The sequence below is a fragment of the Aristolochia californica genome, unplaced genomic scaffold (assembly GCF_029961685.1).
Source record: "Aristolochia californica isolate CCGP_79_NKW_82.1479 unplaced genomic scaffold, dmAriCali1.0.hap1 SCAF_2, whole genome shotgun sequence".
NCBI classification, from domain to species: Eukaryota; Viridiplantae; Streptophyta; class Magnoliopsida; order Piperales; family Aristolochiaceae; genus Aristolochia; species Aristolochia californica.
The window spans coordinates 42,255,409-42,275,858 of NW_027181881.1; the positions used below are offsets into that span (position 1 = coordinate 42,255,409).

General features: G+C 37.8%; 1 protein-coding gene across 1 annotated transcript; it reads left to right on the forward strand.

The window, feature by feature from the left end:
- Positions 1-514: 514 nt before the first annotated feature.
- LOC137956321 (anaphase-promoting complex subunit 7) lies at positions 515-20,054 on the forward strand. Its single transcript, XM_068803766.1, has 18 exons — positions 515-803; positions 1,161-1,229; positions 1,336-1,386; positions 7,604-7,741; positions 7,862-7,924; positions 8,253-8,368; positions 8,626-8,710; positions 9,241-9,300; positions 9,380-9,425; positions 15,876-15,949; positions 16,042-16,092; positions 16,200-16,400; positions 16,565-16,609; positions 16,736-16,829; positions 17,656-17,801; positions 17,993-18,222; positions 19,175-19,235; positions 19,333-20,054. The coding sequence occupies exons 1-18, from the start codon at positions 735-737 to the stop codon at positions 19,423-19,425; spliced, it is 1,692 nt and encodes a 563-aa protein (XP_068659867.1). The 5' UTR covers positions 515-734; the 3' UTR covers positions 19,426-20,054.
- The last annotated feature ends 396 nt before the right edge of the window (positions 20,055-20,450 follow it).

The following is a 20,450-nucleotide window of genomic DNA, read 5'->3' on the forward strand; positions in this document are numbered from 1 at the left end:
AGAACAGAGAGTCGATTGTTTGCCGTATGACCTGATTTCAATCTCACCGATTACTCTTTGCCGAAATCGATACGTTAAACGGCCAATTAACGAAACGTAAAAAGAATTATTATATTATATTATTTGTAAATAAATATTTTTTGGTATAGATTTATCTACATATTTATTATACGAGGGGAAGGTCAGATGCGTCAAACTTTATCTCAAAATAATTTCGATCAGGTTAGATTAGGTCAATTCAAGTCATTCTGCAATTTAATTCAATTCGATACCCAAAGCTCCCGTTTTTGCCTAATCAATATATATATTTTTATCTACCATTATTTACTTATTTATCAAATGGTAATGGAAATAATCAGGTAGATAATTAGAATAATAAAATAGATTTAAAATAAATAAAATCATACAAATTATAAAAATATTTTTATCATATACATTGAAGTGTATATGATAAAAATAGACACCTTACCCTAATCCGGAGGTCGGCCGCGCACTTTCAGGCGTGGGACTCAGAACGTGTCATGTCCCCTGTCTTGGCCTGAGATGTTCTTACGAAAAAATAGTCAAGTTCAAACGTAGGAGCGGGTTACTGTATTCCGCCCAAAATATCAGGGGTTTCTCAGAGTGAGCTTGTTGTGGGCACTTGGGGAATCGGCGCCTGGTCGAGTTTGAATAAGTTCGACAGCTCTGTCATTCTACCGCCAAAACATAGAAACTCAAAAGCTTTTCAGAGGATGGACATTCCGAAGGATCAGATCGCTACACTTCTCGACGGTGGCCTCTACGACTCAGCTCAGATGCTTGTAAGTATCCCCACTAGAAATGCAAAGATACCGGAATATTTACGGAAAGTTTTTCCATGGATAAGTTATTATAACTCTTTTAGTGTTATCTGTGTGAATTCGGTTTGTGGGGCATAAAAAGGTTCATTTCTTGGGCCGTTGTACTGGATTTTGCAATTACTGGCTTTCGGATATTGTCGATTTGACCGCGACATAATATCCGTTTTCCGCTGTTGGTTACTACTGGCCTATGTTTTTTCGAGCGAAATTCATTTTGTTCAATGAAGAATATGCTGAAGATTATCTAATTCTGGAAAAACGCGCTGTCAAATTTTATTAAATTAACACTCTGACGGCAAATGGAACTTCCTTTTTCAGGGCTGCTTTCTAGTCTCCTCAGCTGCCTCAAATGTTGAAACGAATCTATATGTCAAGGCAGAAAATATGGTAAGTTTCCAAGTATCTGACAATACATTCGAATCTCTTCAAGTTTTTTTGGGTCTCACTGTTGCTTGTTTTTACTTGGAGACTTTGTGGTTTAACGTTCCTGCAGGTACTGCTTGGTGATGCATTTTTTGGTGAGAAGGAATTTAAGAGGGCATTGGTATGTAATATTGATTCTTCTGAAATCAAGGTTGTAGAAGCTTTAACAATTTAAACAGTTGACTAGGTTTCCAAAAACCAAACACTAACATTTATCCATTAGTTTACTCGATCAGTGTCAAGATTGACTGAGCCACCTTTTAAAAATTTGATGGGCTCAGTTGTAGTCCCCGATAACTATTTAAAACTGTAGATGTATGTGCTATTAGAGTGGCAGAATGACGCATCCCCATGAACCGATCACTGCAGATGTATGTGCTATTAGAGTGGCAGAGTTACGCATCCCGATGAACCAATCACTGCAGATGTATGTGCTATTAGAGTTACAGAATGACGCCTCCCCATGAATTGATCATAATCTTTTGCTATTTTTTGGTGCTGAGAATGGATTACTCAAAGTTTTCCTAGCCTTGAGTGGTTTTAAATAGAAGGCACAGGTGCCTTGAATTTTTTTTATTTTTAATAAAACAAGCCTGTGAAAGGCAGCCAGAAGTGTGGCTAGAGACATTTAAGAACAATTATCTACATTTTACTCTTCTCATCTTTGCATGGAGACTAAGACCCTCAAAGAGTCTCTTTTTATCTCCACTTGCATAGATTCTACCACTCATTTGAGCTTTTGCTCTCCTCTCTATTTGCTCTTGAACTAGACATGTAATGATTTGGAATTATTGCCGTCATTTGCTGGGACTGTGCCATGATCATTCCAAACAAGAATTTTTGGCTCAATGAGTGATTAACTCATGATACAAAAGGAGGAAACGCTGGAAAAGGTGGAGTGATGGTCTTATGAAGGAAGTTTGGCAGCTGTTGGCTGCTCTCTCATTCGCAGTACAAACGCTCACTTCTGGAGAAAGCAAAGATGATCCTCCAGCACAAATTTTCATTGTTCAACATCTGAGAAGCTACCTTGAAGGCCCACAGGCAATGCTTTATTAAATACGATGGAAACCAAGACTCCTGAAGTTGTTTGTTCTGGCCTACCACTATGTCCATGTCAATAATATTGCATCCCATACATGCATATTCTATGAATCTTCCCATCTACAGGGAAAGCTTTAGAGCTCTATTAAATGCCGTTAACGGAGGTACCTTGCTCTCTTGGAAGTTTTCTCTTGTAGAATAGGAGTTTTGGACCACTGGAATATGTCAATCAAGTAATCTATCAAAATGTCAATAGCTCTCCACCATCGCAGGGTACTTAGAGCTGTTCCAAAGCTCTGATTAAATGCATTCTGGGCTGAGGACTTCCGTGCTTAAACTTTCCTTGTTGGCTTTCAGGGTGATATTAGTGTTATGGTTCGACTACTTTGTGAAAAGCTCTTGCTGATGTTATCATTCTACCCTACAGAAGATTGAGTTGTTCTCCAACACAAACAACACATCCATATATGTGCCATGTGATCTAGTCCAGCACTATTTTTTTTCTGAGAAAGTAGTCAGCACTATTAGCAACCTAGCAACCTCCCTTGATCAAGTTCACTCTTTGGGTGCCCAAAATCTATTTTCAGGCATGCAAATTCATTGTCTTTATCTCCCCCCCCCCCCAAACCCGAAAGGATTTAGGACTGGGAAAATCTTATGCTTATTACTTTAGAAAAAGGTCTCCTAACTTTGGCTACTCATTTTGGGATGGACCTGGATTCAACTTTAGCATTTTACCAAAGTGGATGCTAGAATATATGCGTCCGCCCAAATTTGTCCATGTGGAGAAGTCATAAGAGGACCCACACGTGAGGGGGATGGACCTGGACCCAACTTCAACGATGGCAAAGCATTAGTTGTTAACATAATAGGTAAATTCACCATCCTGGTCTTTGTTGCAGAAGTCCAATAGATTTTGCTACCAGTGCCGATTTGCTTTCCTTGAAACCTTGGGAGTCGTAACTTTGGATGCAATTTCCAAAAATTTGGAACTTTATGATTTGTGCCCTTGCAATCATAATAATATTATATCTTACCAACTCATCCTTGAGGAACGTGTAAATTTCTACCAGTGTTTTTTTCATCATTAGGCACAAGCAAGATGGACTTGTTCTGTTCCACCGTTTGCTTTGTGCTGATGCTGTTGCTTTGGTCAGTTGAGAAAATGCCACATTTAGCCTTGAAAAAGTTCCGCTTCCAATGATTTGGCTCTAACTAGTCCAAGATGGGGATTCAGATGCATTAGACTGATAATAAAAAAATCAGTTATTTTCTTTGTGTATTTATATCAGCTGTTTCTTGAGATGTAAGGCAAACTTCTAAATGAGAGGGCATAGATTGAGCTTGCGAAATACTTACTCAAGTCTGTCTTGATTTGATACTTTCCTCTGAAAGTACCTTCTAAAGCCTTTCCTCTTTTTTTTTAATCCCCCTCAGAAAGGGTTTTAAAGTTTGGAAGTTTTGTGAGGAATATTGGTGTTTGGTAAAAATTAAAGTATGGTGTATAAAATTAGGAGCATGATCTCTATACTCGATTTCTTCTCTTATTAGTATACATTTCAATCCATACATTTAGGAAGACCTTTACTCTTATTCTACATTTGGATCTACATATTAACCATGCCCCTGTAATTGTGCTCAATGAAAAAATTTTAGCCACCATGAATGCCTATTTGAAACCAAGAAATATAGGCCTGCCTGCCATCCACAGAATGGAAGAGCTTTTGAAAAATTTCAGACCAAACACCAAGAAAGGGAGCCAAAGGGGGTGATTTCTTTGGATGAAAATTAAATGAATAAAGAAGAGCTACAAGGGTTTATATAGGTTTTCAAAACCCTTAATTAAGTAACAAAAATGTCATGGACGTCCTCTTGCTTAGTGTCATCAAGGTGTCTTGACTTTTTTACTCAAATCAATACAACTCAATGTATTAGTCATTCCTTTCTTCTCCCATGATTTTTGGATCTTGATTTCCTCCATGTAAGTGATTTATTTGACCTTGAATTTCTCCCCTTAATTGAGTGATTTGAGAGAATATTTCTCTTTGATTGATTTGGATAGATTGAGCATGATTTGTAGGAGATCCTTGAGTAGTTTTGGAAGGTTGTAGTGGGGCCCTGTGTGAATGATTGTAGGGATAGATTCTTCTAGATCCATACATGTGGATGTCCCCCTTTGAATGGGTGAGGTGGACGTCTCCCTTGCATGGTTTTGCATGGGTGACGTGGCCTCCTTTGCCTTTGCTTCATTTGCCACCTTTGCATGAACTTGCAAAGGTAGATTGTTCTTCCTTTGTATTTATGTGCCTTTGTGTAGCTTGAATAATGTATCCCCTTGTGCATGTCTTTGAGTGTTGATATGTCCTTTAGATTACTGAACTTCAAGTTCCTAGTCTAAGCTTTATTAAAAAAGGGTTTCCGGAATGCAGTATTTAAATAAAAGTTGTGTATAGCTAGATGTATCCATGGATTTTATGGACGGCTGGTAAAAGTTGAATGAGTGTGACTAGATTAGGAGACTAGTGAATTACCTTTTTCTGTTCACATTCGTATTTTATTGTACCGCCCATCCCCGAAAATCCTCCCTAGTTGCCCTAGTCCTCTTGAACCAAGTTTTCCATTTACATGGGAGGCTGATGTCTATTGGAAGCAAAAGAAGCATTGATGTCTTTTGGCACATTTACTTTCTCATTGGTATATCGTCTGATATTGGATGTCAATTTTGAAGAGCTCAATCACATCTAGGAAATATATGACTATTGTTGCACGTGTAACCAGGTTTAGCAAGCTGTCCTCAAGTTGATGGTTTCAACACCAGCATGAACTCTTCCACCAAAATGTCCATTTACAAGGTTGTCTTTAGAATGCCTTGTGACATGCATGACTGGTATAGTGAGGGTGGATGCAGTTGATATTGCTCTTTGATCAAGGGACTCAATCCACTAACTACTAGAAACTTTTTTTTTTTAAATGATGCTGATTTTTATTAAGACAAAAACTCAAAAGAGCAATTTACACAGGAGGGAAGCCTTCCCAAACAATAAGAGATTGCTGGGAAGTTCTGAATTTTGCCAATTTATTAGCCAAAGAGTTGGCTGAGCTAGGAATGAGATTCCAATTACAATGAGTAGAAGATACAATGTCAGCAATACTATCAGTGATGGGCCAGTGGCACCAAGGGGGGAAGTTGTCTTTGGAACACCAACTAATAACTGTATTCGAGTCACCTTCAATGATTAACTTGCCATAGAGACGATCCCTGGAGATTTGGAGGCCGAACAGCAGAGCACTTACTTCAGTAGTATTAGAATCGATAATGCCCACCAGATCAACATAAGAAAGAATAGGGTCTCTATTGTGACCTCTGTATACACCACCTGCTCCAGTCGGCCCAGGACATCCAATAGCACTACCATCAAAATTCAGCTTAATGCAGTTGCAAGGGGGAGGATCCCAGATGGCCATACTCAGAGTTCTGCAAGGGCCAGACATATGGGCGATCAAATTCCAATTTTCCCAAAGGGAAACCCCCAGTAGAATGGCAAAATCCTTCCTTGTATGAAGCCAGTTCGAGATGAGGCCAACAACATGAGAAGTTGTGTTGTCCAAGGTGCTAGCTTTGGAGTTGAATCTCCGGTTGTTCCGCTTGAGCCAAATTCACCATGGAACATGCGCAAGACAGGTTGAAAGTATTAACTTGCCCAGCTGAGGAAGGAGAATCCCTCGAACCATCTCAAAGGTGCCAAATAGGTCCTGATGTAGCCCCACTTGGAGCCCAATTTTCTGAAAAATCTTCATCCAAACTTGCCAGGAAAATCTACTGTGTAAGAGGACATGCTGGATTGTCTCTTCGCACTCAACGCAAAGGGGACAAGAAAGATTGGGGGCGGTGAAACCTCTTCTATGAAGGTTGTCCGAAGTAAGAATTTGTTCTCTGATGGCCGACCACACGAAAAATTTGATTTTGCTTGGTGCTGAGAGTTTCCAAGCCAGATTTGCCTTGTGCTCATAAATATTGTAGTCTTGCTTTCTGATATGAGAGTAAGTAGAAGTAACAGTGAATCGGCCATTATTGTTGGGCTTCCAAATCAGCTTATCAACTGAGTGCTCCCGGATAATAGTACTGCTGAGTCTGGTAAGGAGAGAGCAAAAAACTAACGATTCCTCATCATTTAATCTTCGGCGGAATGGGAGACTCCACAACTGATCACTCCATGAATCAGCCACAGAGCAAGAGAGGTCGCTAGCCACCCTATGCAGCCCCAGGAAGTCCTCCGAGAGGGATCGGAGGCCACACCATTCATCCGATCAGAAGAGAAGGGTCCTTCCATTGCCCGTGTGAAACAAGGTAGCATCTCTGAATACTGGAAGGAGCTTGAAAATTGATTTCCATATCGAGGATAGGAGGTGAGGGGCGCCACCCTCTCTCCACCAGCCACCCGAAAACTAAAGGTAGAATATCACCATATTCTTCCATAAATTGTTATGCTTGTTGTTGAAATTCCAAATCCATTTGAGCATAAGAGCTTTGTTCATTTATCTTGTAGGCCGGATGCTCAATCCTTCCCTATTATGAGGCATGCAAATATCCTTCCAACTAACCAAATGGTATCTGAATCTAGATTGGGATTGGTGCACTCTCTCTCCTTTCATGTTCCTTTTTCAAATAATAAAAGTTCATCATTATTCTTAAAAAAGAGTCAATCTCGATTGGGTATGTGATTGGAGAAAGAAAAAAGAGAGTAAGATAAAGAGTGTTGCTTCCTCTTGAAAGGAATAATGAATATACATGGTGTGCTGCTAAATCTCTGTTGTGATCACTGATATCTAATCACATTCGTTAGGACACATCTGTACTAATTTCATATCATAGAAACCTCATCTGTTTACATTTTTATTTAAGTCCTTTACATGACACTAACCTGAATCTTAATTACATAAAAATCCATATGATTTTACTTGCAAGCATATAATCTATATCTAAAATTATTGTGGTACATACCGGTTAGGACTATCCTTGCAGATTCGTAATTCTCTTCATTCTACCTTCTCTCTTTTCTTCTGTCCGAGGTGAGGGTCCCTTGAAATATACATTTTTATCTCTACTTTCATACTTTTTGCCACTTTTTTGAGCTTTTGTTCTCCTGCCTGTTTGTTCTTGAACAAGACATGGTAACACAGAAGGAGGTACATTCATTGTGATTACTTTTTTGTTTTTTATGATGAACTCAATTTGCTTGAGGTAATTGTACTTGTTCAAATATGAAGTTATGTTATCCTACATTGATTGACAGAATATGTACAAGCAAGCCTTGCAGCATTGTAAGATTATTCCCAAACAAAATACTGCGAACTCCAGAACTTCACTGTCTACGTCAAACCGGTCATCTTCTCCAAATTCTTTGAACATTTCAGCTATTAGCGAAAATGAGGTATTTTGTCATTCTTCTGCATGGACTATTTATTTTGATACCCAACTTTGTACTTTCCGAATATATTCAGATAACAGGAATGGAACACATACTTCTGATATTTTGTGATCTTCATGACAGGTGAAATTTAAAATAACTCTTTGCCATTATGCTCTGAATGACTACAAAAATGCCATTGCCGAGGTTTTCTTCCTTTTCCTCTTTCAAGATTTCATGTGTATCTAGATCCTCCGTTGTCAGCTTATAGACTGAATAGGTTACTTTGTTTTATTGAATGTTGATTACACATACACAAACCAAAACACACCTCACTGTTGAGAATTGAACTCAAGACCTCATGCTAAAAACCCCTCCCGTGTAACTATTGAGCCAAAGAGCCCACACCACGAATAGATAGAGATGGATTGCTTCCATTTATAATTGCTTTCAAATAGTTTGATGATTGCCACTACTTATGGTTCAAACTGGACAATGCGGATTTTATTATGCTTATGTTTATCATGCTTTACAGATGGAAGGTATACCTAGCAAAGCAAGAACTCTAAAAATGAGCTTGACCATGGCAAAGCTTTATCGGATTTCTAAACATAACCGTGCTGCCATTGCTTGTTATAAGGAGTGTTTGAGGTCTGTCGAGGTGCAAAATATTTGTGTATGTATTAGAAGGTCTATCAATGTGTTTCTGTTATATAAGATAAATATATTTTTTGATAATGTATTTTCTTTATTCCTGGTATATTCAAAAATTCTATTTCTTTAGTTATAGCTATGTTTGTTAAAAACACATTGCCATTTTAAAAAAAGTTAGCTCAAGTAATTTATTTTTCATGTCTCAGTTTGCTATTATCATATCTATTTTTCATTCTTGGAAGTTTTTGTTTCAGGCACTGCCCCTACGCCCTGGAAGCTGTTACTGCATTGGCTGACTTAGGCGTTTCTGCCAAGGATATAATTTCATTGTTTCCCCAGGTATGTCCCTGGTTGATACAGTAACATTATACATTGTAAGATTTAGAGAACATGTGCTTCAGATGCAATAGTAAATGGTTTTTTTTGCAACATTTTGAATTTCTTAAAGTTTCTCTTTCAGAAACATTCACCTATCAGGACCAGCATCTGAAAGAGTTTGCTCGTTTCTGTACTTAATAATTAATTTTCTCGCCAATAGTGTCAGGATAAAGTTGCAAATATCTTTCCAGGAATTTGGATTTACTCTAAAAAACTAGTACTCTGGCAGCAATCTTATAAGCACTCATATGTAGGTTTAGTGATATTATTATTCTTTAGGAAACTGTGATTCCTAAAAGAAGAACACCTGTGAGTTTGTTGTCTTTATTTTGGAATCTGTACTTATAATCATCGTTTAGTGGTTATGTTTAGTTTGGGCAGTCAGTTGGTCACTGGGCATATCTCCTTACACGTTGTTCTTTCAACAATATTTTTGCAACTAACCCATTAGTTCTAGATTATCACTATTACATTTCTATTAATAATTTCAGACTCCAACAAGAGGTGGGAGACCTCCATCTGATCACTTTGACACTAGTCGCTGGCTTCAGGTATAGAAACTGAAATTTCAAAATGATCTTCAATTTGCATGGATCTCATTGACATTGTCAAATATCCTTCTGTCTGCAGCGATTTGTTGAGGCCCAGTGTTGTATTGCTTCAAATGATTACAGAGGTAAGAAAGGTGCATTTAATCAATGTAAACAGTTATTCTTTGTTTCATGTGTTACTATTTTTTAAAAATTTAGTATTTTATATCTAAAGGCTGTATGATGCAATTCATTGTGATTCTATTTGTAAAAATACTAATCTTTTTTTTCTTAAAATTTGGTCTTTATCTGAAAAAAGAGGGCTTCATCTTTTTCATATTTCTCTAATGTACTCATTGACCTTAAAAACCCAGTTTCTTGGATGATGATGCCTCTCTATTTTGGTTAACTTTTGAGTTGGCATATGCATGTGGTTTATGTGGATGTGTATTTATTGGTATGCATAAAATATGTAACTTGATTATTCTGTGTATTAGGTTGGAATTATGATGCCAGTTAAAATTTCATAATACTTGTGGAATTAAGTTTCTAGTACATTTTCGTACATTTGGGGTGAAAATTTTGTTTCACGGAATGTCTTTAGAAATCAAAACAAGTTTGGTTATGGCATGAACCCAAAAGAAGAAAGAAGAAAGAAGAAAGAAAAGAAAGAAGAAGAAGGAAGAAGAGAAGAGAGGAAAGAGAGAAGGATTCTCAAAGAGCTCAAACCTTTCAGATTAGGGTCCTACTAGAGACACATGCATTTTGTTAGTTGTAAAAAGGTGTAAAATAAGGGAAGAACGGAGAGAGAAAAGAAAAGAGAGAAGAATGGAGGAGAAGAGTGTGTTGAATGACACTCAAATAGAGTTGAGGTCGGCCCCCTCTTCCCTTTTATTTGACTTAAGTTATTTGATATCTAAGTACAAACATACCCCTTGAGACTCAAACCTCTATAACTTACTACCCACACATTCAATCTGGACTATAAACTTCTCACACCTAACTATACTTGCTGACCCATTTAAAAACTTATACAAAGAAAAAAATCATCAAAATGCCCCTACTTGATATTTAACACTCCCTCTCAAGGTGGAGTACATATGTCTAAAAGATCCAACTTGTTACGAAATGTCCTAAAATCACATTTACCCAATGCTTTGGTAAATATATCGACAAGCTGATCATTAGATCGAACATAAGGGGTAATAACTTCCTTTCTCATTACAACATCTTGGTTAAAGTAGCAATCAACCTCTATATGTTTCATACAATCATGGAGCACAAGGTTATGTTTAATGAAAATAGCTGCTTGGTATCACAGTTCATGATCATGGTTTTGCAATACGTAGATTCAACTCCTAGAGAAATGTCATTATCCACATCCATTCACTTTATAGTGTTTGCCATAGCTCTGTATTCAGCTTCAATAATAGAATGGGCCACCAAATTTTATTTTTGATTCTTTCAGTTCACTAAATTTCCTCCCACAAAAACACAATACATAGTAGTTGACTTCCTAGCTAGTTTAGATCTTGTATAAGCCCTATCCAGTTTAAATCTATTGGAATATATGATGTAATTACGGTGGCATTGATGTAATTAGTTTACTTTTCCTGTCTCTTCTTCACTCTTACTAGGGTGAAGGGTATACTTGTAATATTGGTAGTTTTGATACCTATAAATATACCTTATGGGGGAGGGTTTGGATCAAGTCCATAACCTTTTATTCCTCTTGTTTTCTCTCAATGTTTTTTTCTCCATGGCCTAAATCATGGAGTCCTGAAAATCAACATGGTATCAGAGCATTGATTTTCAGGACTAGCGGTATGTTTTTTTAGAATTCCAGAAGCCAATATTTTCTTGTGTTTTATTTTTTGTCATTGCTGGAACTTCATTTTATTTTTTATATTGATACTCTGGTTCTCTGGCCTCAAAATAATCTCAATATTTTGCTGGTGACGGAGACAACGAAGGAGCTGTTTTTATTTTTGGAAGTCTTCCACTGTCTCGCCCAGATTATTGCCATCAATCTCTATTGATTATACATGATCGCTGCTAATAGATTCATGGCTGATCTTCTATTTCTGGAAGTTCTATCTGCTCGGATAATTCCTGTTGGCCTTTATCTGTTGTGATCCGAACTGGACTCATGCTGGCATCTCACTTATCTCTGGAAGGATTTTTTTTTGCTCAAGTTGGATTCTTCCTGGTGGCTGCTTATCGTTTCTTCTGAAACTGATCGGTTACAACAAAACATTGCCAGCCAAAATGTTTTCTTTGGTTTTGTTGCTTGCCGAAAATCTTCGTGGTTCATTGTATCATATCTTATCCACTGGAGTATCTTCTGATGTCATCCTTAATCTTCTAACAAGTTTTTGGTTTCCATCCGAAGCCTGAAACCAATTAGGAAGAATGCTAGCACTGTTGCCTGCGGAAGTTTTGTCGTCATTCCGCACTGTTTTAAGATTTTCTTATCAGAGTCCTGCTCGCTGCCATTGCTACTGCTGTCATTTCCATCATTGAGGTCATCGTCGAGGCTTCGGATATTAACATGGGAGCATTATTCATCTTATTTCTGGAAGTTTTTTGCTCGAGTCGGATTAATCCAGTCATCGTGACTTCCATTTGCTGAAATCATCCATCCCGAGCCATCAGACGCTAAAGTCTCTGCAAATCCACAAGATTTTTTGCTTCTTTGAGATTTTATGCTATCTTTGGGAGGTTCACAACTTCTCTATTATGTAGAAGTTTAGCTCATTTAGAGGAATTCTTTGCAAATCCGTATCGCTACTGCTGCCTCTCCGGGATTTTTCTACTTTCTCAAAAAAAATTACAGCGGTCAATCAGGAAGCATCTCTGCTGGATTTTTTGAGTCGTCTCTGCTATCATTGTTATCCCGCTCTGTTTGGAGATCTCTTCATTTTCTGGCTGGTTTGTATCTTTCTGGATGCTGGATTATTTATGTTCTGCTGTGGTTCATCGCTGTCCTGCTTTGTTCATAAGCGGGGACGACGACTGCCTTATTTCTGCCTCTGCTGAGAATCAGTCCTGTTACCGTTGTCAGAGAAGATGTCACTGTTCCGGTGTTTTGAAATTCTTTCGAGGCATCGACAGTAGGAATTGAAGCTTGATGGTTAATCGCCGCACTCTTTGAAAACCAGTGCCGCGGGGAAGAAGAAGTTATTGTGGAAAAATTAAAAAGTACCTAAGTTAGGAAACTAGGCCATAATCTTGCGCCGGATGAAGATTTTCTCTCACAAGTTTCATAAGCCATAGCTCTATACTTAGTTTCAACACTAGATCTTGTTACAATAGTTTGCTTTTTACTTCTTTAGGTTACGAAGTTACCTCTCACAAAAGTAAAAAGCCAGATGTAGATTTCCTGTCACTTTTAGACCTTGCATAATCTGCATCTGAGTATCCTTCAACCTTAGTATGACCATTACATTTGTATAACAATCTGTTACCTGGTCCTCACGTTAGGTATCAAATAATTCTAAGGACTGCCTCCATAAGAATTTTTCGTGGGTTTTCTATGAATCTGCCCACCAATCTCAAAGCATACATGTTGTTAGGTTGCGTAACTGTGACATATATCCGCTAGCCAACCAACTGCCTACATTGAGTTTTATCCATCAAGAAAGGTTAATGTTCATCAAATAAGTCATCAAATAAGTCAACATTTAGCTCTAATGGAGTATCTAGAGGTTTGGCTCCTAGAAGGCCTATCTCAGAAAGTAAATCCATTATATAGTTCCTTTGTGACAAAAGTATACTTGTTTTATTACTTGCTACTTCAAATTCCACAAAATATTAGAGGCCTCTCAAATTCTTGGTCTGGAAATGGTGTTGTAGACGATTCTTTACTTCACCAAAAGCTTCTTTATTGACTTCCAAAGATGATCATGTCATCAACATAGACAATCAAAATCACTCAACCTGTCAATCTTTTCAAAATAAATACTGATTGGTCTGAGCTACTTCTTACAAACTCAAACTCAAGAACTATCAACTAAACTTTTCAAACCATGTATAAGGACTTGTAGGCTATAAATAGCCTTATGCAATTTATACACCATATCAGATTCCCCCAAGTAACAAACCCCGGTAGTTGTTCCATATATACTTCTTCAGCTAAATCACCATATAGGAAAACATTTTTGACATCTAATTGATGCAAAGACCATCTATGTTAATTGTAACATATATGAAAAGACGTACTGAATTTAGCCTATCAACAAGAGAAAAGGTCTCACTATAGTCCATTACTTAAGTTTGAGTGCAGTCCTTAGCATATGGCCGAGCCTTGTACATTTCGATAGATACATCAACCTTGTGTTTATTAGTAAAAACCCACATGCATCCAATTATAGTCGCCTGAGGAGGAGGATAGCACAAATTCCAAGTCCCATGAGACACCAATGCAGACATTTCTTCTCGCATAGCTACATTCCACTAAGGACACTGTAGAGCTTAGTAATAGACTTTGGAATAGACATTGATCGAAAATCAGACAAAAAGGTTTTGTAGGACAATGCAAAATGATCATAAGATACAAATTTATTGATAGATGATGAGTACATTCTCGAACACCTTTCTGAACAACAACAAGTATGTGAACATCTGGAAAGAAAGGATGAGACTCACTTGTAGACGAAGGAGATGAAGGAGGAGAACCATGAGAGAGTGCTGGACTCATAACATTTTCTCTAACATCTTCAATGGATACGCTTTCTGTAGCGTGGTCCATGGTCTTAATGGGCATAGAGATAGGCATCTTTAGATTAGCATCACTCTTGGATGGATTGGAATAATACTGATCAGCTTCAAAGAAGGATACATCAGCGGACACATCCACCTCTTTGTTTTAGGATCATAGCACTGATAGCCTTTTTGAGAAAAAGAGTAGCCTAGAAAATACATGTGATGGACCGAGGCACAATTTGTTTTTGTGAGAATCCGAGATATACACATAACATGTGCAACCGAAGACCTTAGGAGCAAGATTGAAGAGATCAATACTAGGTTTTAACACACTAAGGGGGATGTTCCCTTGGAGGACAGAAGAAGGTAATCGATTGATTAAAAACACAACAGTAAGATCAGCCTCCCCCCAAAAATGATTTGGAACATTAATATGAAGCATTAAAATTCGACTGTATCCATAATATGTCTATTTTTCCTTTTGACAGTTCATTTTGTTGTGGAGTATACACACAAGGTTTGATACACTATATCATGACTTTGGCAAAATTTATGAAACCGAGAAGTCAATTATTTCTGAGCATTGCTGATGGAAACATAGCAATGGAAGAACTGAATTGAGTCTGAATTTCAACATAGAGGTTTGTGAACACACCAACACGTCATTATGAGACTTTAATAAATAAATCCATGTAACTCGACTGAAGTCGTAAAAAATGTTAGAAAATATTGATGTCCACTACTACTAGGGGTGAACAAGGACACCATACATCAAAATGAATAAGTTGAAGTGGTTTAATAGAACTGAAAAACTTCTTTGCTGGTAAACTAACTCTTTGCTGCTTATCAAAATGACAAACTTCAGTAGAAGAAACTGTACAAGATCCAAGAGATGGTAGGAAGCATTAATTTGTCATCACTATGATGTCCAAGCTGAAGATGCCATTTATAGGGAGAAGTGGAATTTTTGAGTGCTATAGAAGTGGTATGATTTTTCTTGATTAGATAATATAGTCAATTCTTCTCAAGGCCTTATCCAATCTTCTTCTTCGTCTGGAGGTCCATCATAGCACACATATAAGGATAAAAGGTGGGAGAACAATTAACAGTTGAGTAAGTTTACTAATCACCTAAAGTAACATCCTCTAGACTATTAGTAGATGACAGCCGAGAAAAAGATGAATAAATATCTGACGTATGAGCTGACACTCAGTCAATCTCCCAGGATGGAGAAGAAGAAGACATAAAGGCTGCCATACTTGTTTGTTTAAGTGTGGCCACACTAGGTGAAGAGGAAGTGGATTTAGATATGGAGGAAGGTTTCTGAAGTAATTTTTGCACAAAACTGATGAAGCTCATCCTTATTCATGGTAACCACTTCAAAACAAGGTATTGATAGATATGTGCTAAAACAAATCCACGAACTTCCCTTAATGAACATGCTCTGATGCCATGAAAATTTTGTTTTGAGAAGTCAAAAACAAGCTCAGTTAGATTAGTAAAAACTGAAAAGAAGAAAGAAAAGAAAGAAGAAGAAGGAAGAAGGAAGAAGAGAAGAGAGAAAAGAGAAAAGAGAAAAGAGAGAAGAATTCTCAAAGAGCTCAAACCATTCAGATTAGGGTTCCTCCTAGAAGCTCGTGCACTTTATTAATATTATAGACTAAACATTACATACTAAAAAACTGAAATAAAAAGGTACATATGATTTATACTCTTAAACACATACACATACTTGTCTTCTAACATATATCCACATTTGCTTTGTTTGATGCTAGTTGAGGAAATTTTATTGGTTTGATGCCAGTCCATGACATGTAACTGTTAATGACTTTATTTGTAGTTTGTTTTTTTGAAGATGTTTCACCCTTTGAACCTTTTTGTACATTAAATAGGTGGCCTGGACATCTTTTTTGAACTTCTGCAACGATTCTCAAATAATGCTCACCTATTACTTGAAATTGCAAAGGTCAGTATCACCTTCTAAAGGTCAATGCAAGTTAGTGTTGCACACATTCATGATGCATCTTCCAGTTTGTGATCTGGACATTGCGTGTGAAGGTTGAGGCCATTATTGGGAAAACTGATGAAGCGGTTCTTCATTTTGAGAAGGTATGCATGCTATCGTGGAAGTATATTCTGTGTTTTTTCTTTTTTTAATATGATTTCTGTTCTTATGTATTCTTTTCCTGCATATGCTGCTTTCGGACCTGCTGCAGGCACGTTTTGTTGATCCATTTGTTGTAACATACATGGATGAGTATGCTATGCTTCTAATGTCAAAATCTGATCTTTCCAAGCTGAACAGATTAGTGGGTGATTTGCTGGATATTGACCCCACTAGGGCTGAAGTCTTTGTAGCCTTATCTGTTTTGTGGGAAAGGAAAGATGGGAAACAAGCTTTGGTTTATGCTGAAAAGGTCGGTTTTAACATCTCAAGGAAAAACCTTTACACGTTTGAAAATAATAATTTTGAATAAAAATAAAAGAAAGCAAATAGTAATGTTATCTTCCCAGATCCACTTGTAGTTTCCAAAAAAAATTGAATTGAATTGACTTCACTAACTATCATAATTTAATCCAGAGTATCCGAATTGATGAGAGGCATATATCAGGTCATATTATGAAGGTAGTGGACTCTAGCTGTGATTCTATATCTAATGTTCTTCAGGAATTCTTTTTGTATTTTCTCAGTTCGTACTTGTTTGTTACTGGCATATCATTAATGCCTTTCACTTTGTTTGGATATTTTCAGGGTAATCTGTGTTTGTTACTGAACCGGCCTGACGCAGCTGTGATGGCCTTTAGAAGTGCTCAAGAATTAAAGCCTGATATTCGTTCATACCAAGGTAGGGGCACCCTAAAATTCTCGAAATGTGTTTCACACTGCATATTTTACATCCTCCAATAGCTAAGCATCCAGTGATTGAAAGTTAGAATATCAAATTGTTCATTTGATATTGTTAACCATCTGCATGGACATTTGGATATTCCAATTCCAATTTTAAGTTTGTCTCTCTAGCAGTGTTCCAGATTGGCCGGTTATACCGGTTTCAATTGGACAAATAACATTGTGCAAGTCCTGAAAATGTGTCAAAACTTGGCTGAACCTGGCACAGTCAGCTAAGTCATTTTTCGTGTGGGTCTTGCATGACATAGAAACAGAGGGGGAGGAGCCTCGACCTTCCCTGTCATCAACAATGGGGAGGGTGAGGGCTCCTCCCAGCAAAATGCCTAAAAGGGGGGATGAGAGGTGGCAGCCCTCTCCTCCTCCCCCTTTTGCAGTGGGTACACATAGGGGGACACCTCCCTTTCCTTCCCCTTTCACTGCAATGAAGGGGAGGAATTCCTGCCTTCCTGTTGTTGTGCAATGCCGGGTATGGTCATAGAAGAGGGGGGTGGGGGGGCGATTACGTCCTTATCCCTCATGTAGATTGGGGAGATGGTCTCCCCTGATTAGATTTTTTTTTTTTAAATAATTTTTTGAAAAAGAACTCGTTAGAGGTCTTCATCTTTGGTTCCTCCTGATGTCAAACTCAATTGACTTGACCGGACCTGGTTGCTTCTATGTCAAATTTATAGCATTGCATGTTAGTCAATTATCTCATCAAACCCTAAATCTGCATTTCATTTTGTTTTCCATCTATATGATCTAGTTACAATTGATGGTTGTAGGTCTCGTTCGTTCCTATTTGGCACTCTCTAAGACTAAGGAGGCTTTATTTGCTGCTCGAGAGGCTATAAGAGCTATGCCTCAATCAGCAAAAGCACTCAAACTAGTTGGTGATGTGCATGCTAGTAATTCTCTACATAGAGACAAGGTAGCTTCTCATGTGATAAAGTAGCATAGATCAGTTCATGTCAATGATTGTGACCGATTCTTCTTCTTCTTCTTTATCATCTTCTCTCTCTCTCTCTCTCTCTCTCTCTCTCTCTCTCTTTCTCTCTACAAGAAAGACTTCAATATTGTGATGGACATGATTTCTTTTTGATGTCTTGTCTTTGCATTCAGGCACGGAAGTTCTATGAATCTGCACTCAGGTTGGAGCCTGGGTACCTTGGAGCTGCTTTAGCTTTGGCTGAACTTCATGTTGTGGAAGGCCGAAATGGAGATGCTGTGTCGCTGCTTGAGAGATATCTCAAGGATTGGTCAGATGATTCTTTACATATCAAGTTGGCTCAAGTATATTCTGCAACCAATATGCTTTCAGAGTCTTTGTCACATTATCAGGCAGCACTAAGGTACATTTCTGAAAGGAACTTGCTGTTTCTAGGGTTATTTTTTGTACTAGTTATCACCTAGTGTTGGTAATTAACATAAAAAAATCTACTGTTGATAGATTGCTGAATTGCTACCAGATTTATGATGTCATACTGTGATGATACTCTTAAATTATAAGATGCATTAATCTAGTGGATTGAGTCTTTGGTTGAATGAAGACATAGGGGCTGTAGCATGTATGTAGTTATCGATGAAAAAGGAGTAAAGAGAAAAAATGCATTACTGTAGCTTTTACATTTACGTGGATAGGAGGACAGTACTTCATTGTTACCACAAACACTTAATGGGGGGTCAGAAAGTTTTGTTGGCAATTGAAATAAAACCTTTTCTAAATTTATGAAAAATTACTCTGAAACTTGTAGGGAAATATGTTTATTTTAAAAAAAAATCATATATTAAATCTGTTTCTTCAAAATAAGAGGTTAACAAATCAAAATGTTTACTTTGATTATGTTACTTAATTTTTTAGATTAGCAACAATTATTTCTCAAAATATTTTTTTATGTAACTTGTGAGAATGTTTCTCAAATGTTCTTATCTGTTTCCTATTTTTATGTTTCCTCTAATTTATTTTACATCATGTTTCGAGTTACTATTTTCTCTTTTATTTGAACGTTGAAATCCTTTACCCTGGTGAAACATTGAACCCAAGACCTCACACTAACCCCCCACCCACCCACATATGTGGCAAGTAGGCTGAATGTCCAAAGTCTAATTTCTGTTTTTTATTCTGGTAACTGTGGTACTAACTTGCTGAAGAAGAGCTCTCATACTATGTAAATGGATGGGTTCAATGTTACTATTTTTTTATGCCAGGGGATTTCACACATGACAATTGGAGATTACATAGGAAAGTGCTATACTAGTTCTTTTAGAGTTATTTTGACCTGACGAATTTGTATTTCATCTCAGAATAAATCCACAAAGTGAGGCTGCAAAAAAAGGGTTAACACGCCTGGAAAAACAGATGAAGGTTGTGTCCCTTATGCATCCATGAGATTGACTGCAATTCGGGCAAATATTAGTCTGCTGTTTCCACATATATTGTACTTAACTATGTCTTTGCTCAGGGAATGGACCCAGATGCACCTGAAGAAGATGAAGATAATGAAGTGGAGGATGCTGACGGAGACGAGGAAGACACTGAACTTCTGCACCACTGAGCAGATTGTCTGATACTCTTGAAAAATTGACTGGCTGAAAGCGGCGGTTGTTTCAGGATAAACAGAAGGGCAGTGGGCCACTGATGTTGGCTTTTCTCCATTTACGAAAATCAGATGCAATTCAAAATGGCCCACATGATGACTAAACATCGATTAAATGGCAGGAAATCACTCAGAGATCGAAAGAGTCATCTGCTTTTTGGATGTGCTCATGTCAGTTTAAAATGTAAAGTTGTAAACAATTTCTCTTTGAAATGCATGAGAACTTGAAGGTCAAGGACTTCGATATAGTCATTCGCCAGGATTGCAACTCTATTAATAAAGATTGTTGGTTGTAAGGACAACAGTTGCACTTCTCGATGCAAATTGGTGGGAAAACATGGAATTAGCTTTACAAGGAACAAGCATTTGGCTGTGGTTTCTTATGAGGCTTCAGGGGCTTTCACCAGGAGCTTCGAAGCAGAGAGAGTGGGAGACTAATTCCAAAGTGATTTAATTGACTCACGAAGTTGTAAAACATTGGGCTGAGTATTTGTTAAACTGGCTGAAATACAAGTACAATGTGTCCCCAATTATAGAAACTCTTCACCAGGGTTGGGTGCTTATTGTGTTACGGATTTTTGAGGAAGTGTGACAATACATCCAATATATAAAAAGGATACAGTTCAAGTAGTCTGAGACACCTATGCCATTATGTCTTTGCTAAAGAATAACACCACAGATCAAGGAGTAAGAGTGATCTTGGGTTTATTAATTGAGAAAAGGCACTTCTAGTTCATTTTAGAAATGAACTAGACTCAATCTTAATATAGGGGGGGTTAGTCCACAATTAAGTGGAATGAATTCCCCCCGCAGTACTTAGTTCATCCCACTTATGGCGTTAGTCCAAAATGACTTGGGGGAAAGTTGTTTCCTATCTATTTTGCGAATCATCAGCTTTCCACGCGTGTTGCTTCTTCCCTTCCCCCCCCCCCCCCCCCCTCTGCCCCCACCCCCGTCGGTCGTCCTCCCTTTGCCCCCACCTC

Coding starts and splice junctions, on each gene's coding strand:
- LOC137956321 (XM_068803766.1), top strand. CDS start 735: ATGGACATTCCGAAGGATCAGATCGCTACACTTCTCGACGGTGGCCTC. Junction 7,925..8,252: donor ACAAAAATGCCATTGCCGAG/GTTTTCTTCCTT, acceptor CATGCTTTACAG/ATGGAAGGTATACCTAGCAA. Junction 15,950..16,041: donor TATTACTTGAAATTGCAAAG/GTCAGTATCACC, acceptor TTGCGTGTGAAG/GTTGAGGCCATTATTGGGAA.